Below are 10,210 nucleotides of genomic sequence, written 5' to 3'. Positions count from 1 at the left end.
AACTTGTCAGTATCACATTTCTGCTTCTACTGATCCTTCAACCTACTCTCAAAAAAGCCACCAATTGTGTCCTAAACTGACATTTCCAACAGCACTGCATTCATCATAACCATACATGGCCATCTCGCCGCCAATCATTTACTTGGAAACTCTGCTCATTGCTTCCTTTCCTCACTTATCTCCCAACCTCTAACTGTACTTTTTTAGTCTCCATTGCTCATTTGCCATTGATATGCTGATTCTTCTTAGGGTCCTTTCCTATGTTCCTTCTAACTCCTACATACTCTTATGTATAATTTAAATGCCAATGACTCCCAAAGATGTTTCTCTTTAATCCATACTGCTCTAGGATAGGAACTCTATACCCATGTCAGGCATGTTCCATGTAACATCACAGAACTGGACTTCTACCTTTCCTCTGCCTAATAAGATAGTATCCTGTTCTTTTTACTCTTACATCTCTTAAATTTGTCTCATTCACATTTAATTATTAGCCAAGGTCATAAATTATCTTTCCATAATTATTATAGTAATCTCTTACCCTCCAACCTAGTTTCTATTATAAGATTTCAATTCACTTCCTAAAATAAAAAAATATATATAGTTTCCCTCCACACTTATCTGATATCACCTCCAACCAATTCCATCACCAAAAGCTGAATTTTATATTCATGGATAGACCTTAGGAATTCTATAGTCTATATAAAATTTAAATCAGTGCTTATGTATATGCCCAATGTATATTTTCCAGGAGAGAAGGTATGTAGATATACTCTATATTCTCAAAGGAGTCTATGTCTCAACAGTGTCTGAGAAATTATGACCCACAGGATAATGAGATCTTTAATACAGATATAAAACCTTCGGTGGTCTCCTTCTCCCCTTCCCAGACTTGTAAATGTAAGCTTCAGACATATTGACCTACTTGCAATTTCTAAGTATGTCATGTTTTTTCATTTCCATGTATTCATACGGGCTGTTTCCACTACCAAAATACCCAAATTACTTTCCAACTGGTAAGCTCTTCCTAAGTACATGCATTGAAGTACCTAAGTTACCTTAATTTAGGTACTACCCATATATTTTCACAGCATCTTACTCATTTCCATTCCAGCATGCCATGTGGATTTTGTCTTACTAATTTTTGTATCACAGACTAAATATCCAACATATGGTAAAACTCTTTTTTTTCCTTAAAATAGGTCTCTAAAATTGAGGCAATTAATATTCTAACTTGTCAGATACTTTGCCAGGGCTGTTAAGAAGCAACTGCATTTATTTGAGTTCTAATCCACTCCAAGGTTCTTTTTCCTTCCTATTTCTGCCTGATCTATATATGGCAAATTAAGAAAACAGTATGTTTGCCTTCTGCATTCTCCTACTAAATTATTCAGAAACCTATCTAGATATCTACTTTTCTGTGTGCCATACAGATAAGTAAGTGTTACCTACCTCTTAACACATTCAGGGCATAACATATTATCTTCTAGGTCTGGGTATGGGAAAGTGCAAGCTGGTAACAGGAAGAGAGAGATCATCTTCTTGGGAGTGTCAGGCACCCAGGGCTGACCTGCATGGAAGTGCAGACGAACCCAGCCCTTTATGTCTGCCAAGAGAGGTCTGCCATGGACCACACACCACCTGACACCTGGGGAGGGAAAGAGAAGCAAAAATAAACAGCTGAGATCACATAACCATGCCTAAATCCAATCTCTCAGCAAGTCATTCTTGACTTTGCTCTTACAGGCTATTGATACATCAACTGAATGAGAAGCATGAGAAATGTAGACCAAAAGATTACTATAATCTAATTTCACAAATTATGTAGCATAAAGGATAATAACAATGAACTTTTTGGAATGCTTGCTTTATGTCCAAGATATTGAAAAGCAGTTTACCTGTATTTATACATTTATTAAGAACATTACTATTTACCTTCTATTTATTTTTCTTATTTATAAGTCAGGTAACTGAAGCTTATGTTGTTAAATATTATAATTTCCCCAGAACCAAGCCATGGATCCAGATATTTTGATTTGCAGTCCATTTGCATAACTATTACATTGCACTATCTCAAATATAGAAAAGCAAAAGAATCTTTCTTTAAAAACCTAAGGAGCAATCTAATTGGGGAGATGAGATATTTGAGAGAAAACAAGGTAAGTCCTAAGGATCTGAAATTGAGAGAAAGGAGCAGTTTCTGTGGGCTTAAATATCCCCAGACTGTAAAACAAGAGTAGAGATTACATGTGTTTAGCTCTATATACCCAGTAGCTAGGCACATTCTTAAATCATAGTAGGTGTTTAATAACAACTAAATGAAGAGGAACTAAAAGGATGATTAAGTGTGGCGTATTAATGAAAATTAGAAAGAGGCTTTATCTTTGGGCAAGCAGGCCTTCAGAGACAGCTTTGTGACTGGACAGTGCTTTTGGAAATTAGCAAAAGCTGCCCATTCATTTTCACAGAAAGGAGTACAGCTTGTGGAGCAGATAATAGGTCAGTTTCAGTTTCTTTCTTCCTTTTGCTTGCCTTCCTTGTGTAATGAAAAACATTCCTTACCATACAAGTCAGCCCCGAATAAAAGAGAATCCAGAACACTTTTGGGAATGGGCTGGAGAGAGTAAAAGAACTCAAGCGAAAAAGGAGAGTGACTCTGCTGACCTGAGACAGAATTTGCTGGAGATGAAAACAAAAATATCAAGGAGAGAGGAAGATTTGGAGAAAGGTGAGGCTAAGTTATTCTCAAGATTTCTTAAAGAGACAGGGGCCTCAAACATTTTAATTATTATTGCCTACTTTTAATGTGCCACTCAAGTTGTTTCTCATGAGTCTTACAATCATTCTATAAAGTAGAATAGTTATAATCTTCATTTTATAAATCAGGATATATCAGGGCTTACACTAAGAAACTTGCCAATTCCACATACCTAGGAAGTTGTAAGACAAGGATTTAAACCAAGGTTGTTCAATTCTATCATGCACACTCTTATTCAGATTCTGTAAGGGCCTTGAGAAAGGGAGAAAGGCAAAGATCTCAGGCAGTGGCTCATCGCTTTATCGGATTATGCTTTCTTCCCACCTTGGACTTCTGCTTAGTGACAAGAAATCACCTGGCTTAGGGGAGAGGGGGAGGAGGAAGGTAGATGGGGTAAAAGGGGTCAAATATGTAGTGACATTAAAGAATTAAAAAAAAAAAATCAGAGATCCATCTGGACAAAACTAGGTTATCAATCAAAAGATAAGCCCTCTAAGGACCTAGTATCTAATCTACAGATATTTTAACTCACTCTTCCTTTTACTACCTTTCAGTATCGAACTAATAAAAGTTAACCTTCTTTCTCTGAAATGGAACTCATTCTTTAAGGTTGATCTTACCAGAGGTTTGCAGCAGAAAGTTCTCTGCAGAAGTAGGAATGAAACATGAATTCACAGTCTTAGGCTGAACGGCTCTTGCAGCAATTCTTGCCCAAGCTGCCAACATGGCTTCCTGAGCTGAAGTTATCACTTCAACTGTATTGGTCCCTTTCTCTCTCTCACTCATCTTATAACTTTTCTGATTCCTTGTTCTCTTGGTTACCATCTTGCATTTCTTTGAACTTGACTGCAAGGTGGCTTCCTGTGATGTTTCAGGAACATCCTGCAAATGAGATTCATGATGAATATTCAGTGAAGCGCTACTGCTGAGATAACTTCTGTGTCAATTTTATCATTCTTTATACATTGACCCAAGTAGGTCAATGTAGGTAGCATTTAGAGACATTAGTTCCCTTAGAGCAGTGGTTCTCAAGTGGAAAAAATTGTTGATTGTTAAAACTGTGAGGGGTGGGGAGAGACATCTAGGTAGAAGACAGGAATTTACTCTGCTAAACATCTTAAAATATACAGAACGGCCTCCAAAACAAAAAGAAATTAATTGGCCCAAAATTTCAGTAGTATTAGTTGAGAAACCTTGCCTTAGAGGTACAACATATAGACTGATATTGGGAGAAGACGAACAATTCAGTCAGAACTTACCTTTATACTGTCTTCATACTCCTCAGTCACCTCTTTTTCTTCAGTGTAAGCATGTTCCTTGAGCCTCAGATAAACATCTATTTTCTAAGGGAATTAATAAAGGAAAAAAAATTAAAATTTGACAAAGCTTACCATATTTGCTCTGAGCAACAGATTCTCACCAACGTACTTACTCACCTTACCATCCGTACTCAAATTAAATTGTTGGCACCAGTTCCGCAATGTGTCCCAACGTACTTTATTAATTGAAGGCAAAATGGTTGGCAAGGGAAGGATTGATTTGGGGCAAGCTTTGAAGTTTTCATGCACTTGAGGCAGATAAACTGAGAAAAGAAGGAAATCAAAGTAAAAGGAATTTAAAATTTGTAAGATTCTTTATAATTTTACAAAGTTCTCACTTATTTCTCACAACTCAATTTGCACATATACATATCAAATAGTTTTCCTCATGTTATTAATAATAAAGTAATAGACTCAAGAATTAAAAGACTTGTGCAAGATCACATCTCCATTAAAACGGCAAACTTGGGAATCAAACTTACATTTTGAAATTCTAAATTCCATGTTTTTTATACTACTTACAGCACCTATTGTTTTTATGGACATCAACAATCACCGGGATAGAACATTATATTGAATTGCTCCTCCAAAATGTCTAGATTTTGGACTATAGAAATCAAAAAAAGTACCCCAACCAACAATGGTCTTCCATTCTGTCAGCCTGCCTCATTTTTTCTTTACAAGACCTTGTTTCAATTCATTTTGTTTAGCTGTAACCTGTCATTATCCACTTCATCTTGAAGTCCTCATTATTGGCCCAGAAAATAAAATCATTCTGAAAATACTTATTCAATGCCTTTATATGAAGTGCTGAGGACACAAAGGGTCATGACATAAAGAACTGTTAGATATTTGATCAAGTAATTACTCACCAAGCAAAATACTAGATGTTTTTCAAAATTATTTTGTCTTCCAAATACTTTATGATCTCACTTATATGTGGAATCTAAAAAAGCAGAACTCATAGAAAAAGTAAACTGGTAGTTGCCAGGAGTTGGAGGCAGGGGGAAATGAGGAGATGTTTATCTCTAGGAACACATTTTCAGTTATAAGATGAATAAACTCTGGGGATCTAATGTACAGCATGGTTACTATAGCTAATACTATATCATATGCTTGAAAGTTGCTAAAAGAGTAAATCTTAAATGTTCTTACAAGAGGCAAAAAGTAACTGTGTGAGGTGACAAATGTGTTAATTAACCTTATTTTGGTAGTAATTTCACAATATACTCATGTACCAATCATCATACTGTACACCTTAAAATTACACAGTGTTATTTGTCAATTATATCTCTACAAAGTGTGGAAAATTAGTCTTCATAAGAGATATATAAAGTACGAATTAACACAAATGAAGAGAAGACCCTCAAGGATTGGAAATTTGAACTAATATCTAGCTGCCCCATGAGACTATGCTCTGCCTAAAACCCTCCACATGTTTTGTTTGTTTGTTTGTTTGTTTGTTTTTGGTCTTACAAGCAAGGCAGTACATTGTGCTTAGCAAATGAGAAGTATGGGAGTTTGAGAAACTCTTACCGCAGTTAACAGAGGTGAGATTTAAGCTGGACATTGTGCAGTCAAAGGATAGAGAAGAAAATTTATACTTTTCCTGGGTTTCCCAGAGCTGGAGGGGCAGCAAACTGAGCATTCCTTGTCCTCATACCTTTATCATTAGTCCTAGGAGTCTTCAGACTGGCTTCTGAGGCTAAAGAAACGCTTGGTTGCATTTGATGTTCTTCATTAGGTTCCTCGTAAGCTGGAACCAATGTGAGAATCACACTTTCTTCATCTAATTGATTCTCAAAGAAATCCTGAAAAGGGTAGGATTAATCACTGATTCTCATTTGATGCTTACAATTAAACTTTTTACTTTCAAATCACTACTAATGAATAAGAAACTAGAAAGTGAAAGGAGTGAAGACTTACTGAGAGTTCCTTGAATTTAATATTGATTAGTAGACCCTTTACTAGATAAGGGAAACAATAAGGAAATGGACAAAAATAAATTTACGAATGGGTGATAGAAGAAATGGAAGAGTACATCTGGGGTGTGTGGAAATCATTTCCCTCACGGCTTTCCTTTTCATCAGCTAAAATATTAAATACTTATAATTTGTTGCCTAAATCTGTATGAAATATGTTTCTGCCTTCCCATCTTTTATCACATGATTCACAGTTCATGCTATCCTTAACTCTCCTGTTATTCCAAAATCTATTCTCTACTCTTTTTTCGGATTGCTGTCCTGCTTGTTTAAAATACTTTGGTGGCTTCTGATTGCTACTTGAGTTAAAGGTAAAACTCCCTCGAGTAGCCCACAAATTCCTGAACAGTCTGGCCCCTGCCTACCACTCCAGCTTGAGAGGTTTCTGAGCTCCAGCCACAATGGCCTTATTTCGGCCCCATGACCTGAGGGAAGTGAATGTATTTGTTTTTCTACCATTGCCATGACAGTAACTGACACAGTACCCAGCATAGATTTGGCATCCTAGTTCTTTTAATGATCTAACACTTACTCGTTTTGTACAGTACACACGCACTGTGCCAGGTGATTTCTGTGTTTCTCTCATTTAATACCCATAGCATACTTGTAGTAATTTATTAGTTTTCTTACTTTACAAATTAGGCAACTGAGTCTCAGAAATGAAATGACCAATGCCACTCAATAACATGCCTGAGTAGATTTCCGAACCTAGCTTTTCCTCTCAAATCCAAGGATGAAAAAACTCCATTCCAGACCCATTGTAATACTTTTTTCCCCACAGCAGCCAAGCGGGATCTGATGCAGCCACCTCATTTCCCTATTTAAATCATCTTAATGGCTTCCCATTGCTCTCAAATTCCTAGCTTGCATATAGGGATTTTGCATTTGTATACCACTTTTTCAAAACACTTTCACACACATTCACTAGTCAGCTTCAAAAAAACATTGATGTTATTGGGGAAATATTACTTGAGATAAGTCAGGGCTCAAAGCAGCTACGAGACTTGCCCGTAATCATGCACTTAATATCGGCCAATTCAGTCCACTAGCCCGGTACAGCAGTCCCTGTAAATATCTACGAAACATCAATATTTTCTCTCCAGTCCAAAACTACTCAAGCCTAGTCTGGAAACCCATTTGATACCAAATCCACTGGGAGTAGGTTACTTCTTACTCTTGGAGGAAAGAAACTAATTGGTCACTTCACTTTCTGACCTTATCCACATTATCCTTTTCCACTTTATTTTTAACCCAGCTCTCCATTTCTTTATCGTTTTTATCTTGCCCAGCTACAACATGTCTTTCTACAAAATAAATCTCTTACTTTGCACTGGGAAAAAAGAATCTTTACTTCTCTTTTTTGCTCTCACTCAAATGTGCACGGAGCCACAATCACGTGAAAGAAAAGTAATAATCCACCGCAAAGAGGAGGAGATTCCAAGATGGAGATTTCTTTCATCCAGAAATTAAGATTCGTAGCAAAAGGGAAACCGGTAAGTGAGCTCCAGAAAGGCTTTGAAAAGTGAATCTGTGGGAAAATTAATTCTCTTTGAGCTAAACTCACCTTTTTGCTGCTATCAGAATTTGCCATTTCCAGGAACACTCAGAGGAAGGCAAAGCCAGCACTGTTCAGGATACCCGCCGTTTACTCCTTTTAACCTGAGGGTTTCTAGCCTGATTTCTCCTTTTATAAGCAAATGTCTCCTTCTACTTCCTGTTTCTCAAAAGAGTTCTTTTCTTTCTCCTCTTCCCCTGCACCGCCCCCGCCCCCATTATCTGACAGTGTGATAATTTTATCAGTTCTATACCCTATCTTGTCTATTAGGTGAGCTTCGAATTATTGGGTAATTAATATCACTCCTAATTTATATTTTTAAAAAAAGAGATTTTTGTCTTTTTTCTTTTAAGGTGAGACTTTATTCCTTTAAGGTGAGACTTGGGAGAAAACTGGAAGTAAAAATTTTTACAGATAAGTTACAATTGAATAAACAAAATAGTTTTTAAACATATCTGGGGCAATAGTGGTGATGGATTAAATGATGTTATTATTATGGAAGAAATAAAAGAGATACAGAGGTATTTACAACTGATTTATGCCCATGGGTGTGTCACCCACGGGGAGAGTAGATTTCAATTGTAAGGATTGAATGACATGATCTCTCTTGGATTTAGTTCTAAATTCAAATGTTAAGTTTGTAACATTGGTGGGCTGGATAGAAAGAAAGGGTTTGGCTGTTCAGAATAGGAGCAGCAGGAACCAAAATACTAAGGCAAGTGATGGACTATGCAAGAGAAGAAACTGCAAGCACGTGAGAATTGCTGGAGCATAACGTTAGAAGCAGGGAGTGACAAGATATGAAGCTGGAGAGGTCACGGATGTTTTCATGTCAGTCTAAGGAGCCAGAGCTATTAAAAGAAATATTAACACATAATATGGCAGCACTGATATCCTGCGGTCTCACAGGGGGTTTTCTTAGCCCTAGAAAAATGGTTTGATCCATTAGTCTCAGAACCCAGGGAGCCCAGGTCAGTTTAATTTCATGGTATATGTACTATATTCACAGTGTGGTCTGCAAGGGCTTAGCTTGTTTACTGAAGAACTGATTGGAAAAATAAATTATGAGACTCCACCCAAAGCCTCCATAATCAGATGCTTGGGAGGAAGACCAAGGAATCAGGGCTTCCACAAGCCTTCAGGGTAGTTCTTCCTACCTAAAGTCTAGAGGCATTGGCTAGATCAGGGTGTGACCAGATAGTTTTGGGTTAGGCAAGTAAAGTTTGGAAAACTGGATCCTCCCTTCCAGGATGGAAAGTGAATTGGCCCATGGAAATTCAGCCTTGAAAGCACTCCAGCTACTTACTTGGGAGCGGCCCCATCTGGTGGGCTTTTTCCGAGTAATTTAGGGAGGAGCTGACCTAGGAGCTGATCCCAGTGCCTTAGGCTAAGACAAGAATTCTAGTAGGAAAACAGTTTTATTTCCATTTTTTTCTTAATATTTATGACAATATAATTATCTTATTTGTCTTCTCAGGTTTTTTTCCTTTTTTTTTTTTTGAAAATGTCGTATTAGGAGAAAGTTCAAACATGTACAAAGCAGACAATAATATCGCAAACCCTCATGTATCCATCATCCAGCTTCAACAACTCTTGACTTCCAGCCAATCTCTTTTCATCTAAATCATCACCTATTCTTCCTCCCTGGATTATTTTGAAGAAACTACCAGACCTCATTTCATTTTATTTATAAATTTGGGGGGCATGCTGGGGATAATTTTGCTAGGTATAATTACAATATCTTTTTCATACCTAAAAATAATTTTAAATAATTATTTAATATTATCAAACTATTCAGTCTGCTCAAATATTTAGCTGTATTTAAGTATCTAATTGTCTCATATTTTCTCTCATTTTCTTGTTTAACAATCTGAATCAGGAGCTAGATAAGGTCTACATGTTCTCATTTGTTTATATATACCTTTTTTTTAATCTGTAAATTCTCTTTTAATTTTTTATTTTTCTTACAATTTTGTTGTTGTTGTTATTGTTTTTAAAAGCTGTATAAATCTCCTATAGTTTTCTCACTGGATTTTTACTAATTTTATTTTTTCCTCTCTTTAGCTTATTCTTCTATCATCTGCATTTACTGTAAAGTGGTGTGGGTAAATTCGGAGATAGCATTTTTTTTTTTTTTTGCAAGAACTCTTTTACTCCCTCCTCACTCATCTGACTACTCATTTTTTAAACATATATATTTTAAATTAAAGTACGTTTGAGATACAACATTATGTAAATTTAAAGTATACACCATGTTAATTTGATCAATGGATATATTGTAATACTATTGCCGTTATAATGGTAATTAGCACCTCTATCATGTTCTTGAAGCCTAAATGCCAACTTCTTGGAGTGTCCCTAAAAGAGTTTGCTCCTGTTATTCTCTCACTATTTTGCTTCATAAAATCCATTTGAACATGTAATTCTGTGTGTGTGTGAGTGTGTGTATGATTTTAATTATTTAACTTCATCTTCCAATTAAAGAGCAGACTCCAGAGGGCAATGGCTAGATATGTTTGCATCCTCCTTGGTCTACCTAGAGACTTGCAATGTGTCTAACTCAGAATAGAGACTCAATCAATGCTAGTTATACAGA

At 36.4% G+C, this 10,210-nt stretch overlaps 1 protein-coding gene across 1 annotated transcript in view; it reads right to left on the bottom strand.

Moving 5' to 3' along the window:
• The window catches only part of DPPA2 (developmental pluripotency associated 2), an 8,428-nt gene extending 676 nt beyond the window's left edge, over positions 1-7,752 (bottom strand). The window contains exons 1-6 of the mRNA XM_011382051.2: positions 7,624-7,752; positions 5,741-5,888; positions 4,195-4,340; positions 4,018-4,101; positions 3,379-3,640; positions 1,453-1,648 (exon numbers count right to left, since the gene is read on the bottom strand). Coding sequence (XP_011380353.1) covers positions 1,453-1,648; positions 3,379-3,640; positions 4,018-4,101; positions 4,195-4,340; positions 5,741-5,888; positions 7,624-7,650 — 863 coding nt within the window. The 5' untranslated portion in view covers positions 7,651-7,752. The remainder of the gene's footprint in view (positions 1-1,452; positions 1,649-3,378; positions 3,641-4,017; positions 4,102-4,194; positions 4,341-5,740; positions 5,889-7,623) is intronic.
• Between the last annotated feature and the right edge of the window lie 2,458 nt (positions 7,753-10,210).

The sequence above is a fragment of the Pteropus vampyrus genome, unplaced genomic scaffold, assembly GCF_000151845.1.
Source record: "Pteropus vampyrus isolate Shadow unplaced genomic scaffold, Pvam_2.0 Scaffold1, whole genome shotgun sequence".
Classification (NCBI taxonomy): domain Eukaryota; kingdom Metazoa; phylum Chordata; class Mammalia; order Chiroptera; family Pteropodidae; genus Pteropus; species Pteropus vampyrus.
Note: the sequence above shows the minus strand (reverse complement) of the source record. Positions and strands in the feature narration are given on the sequence as shown.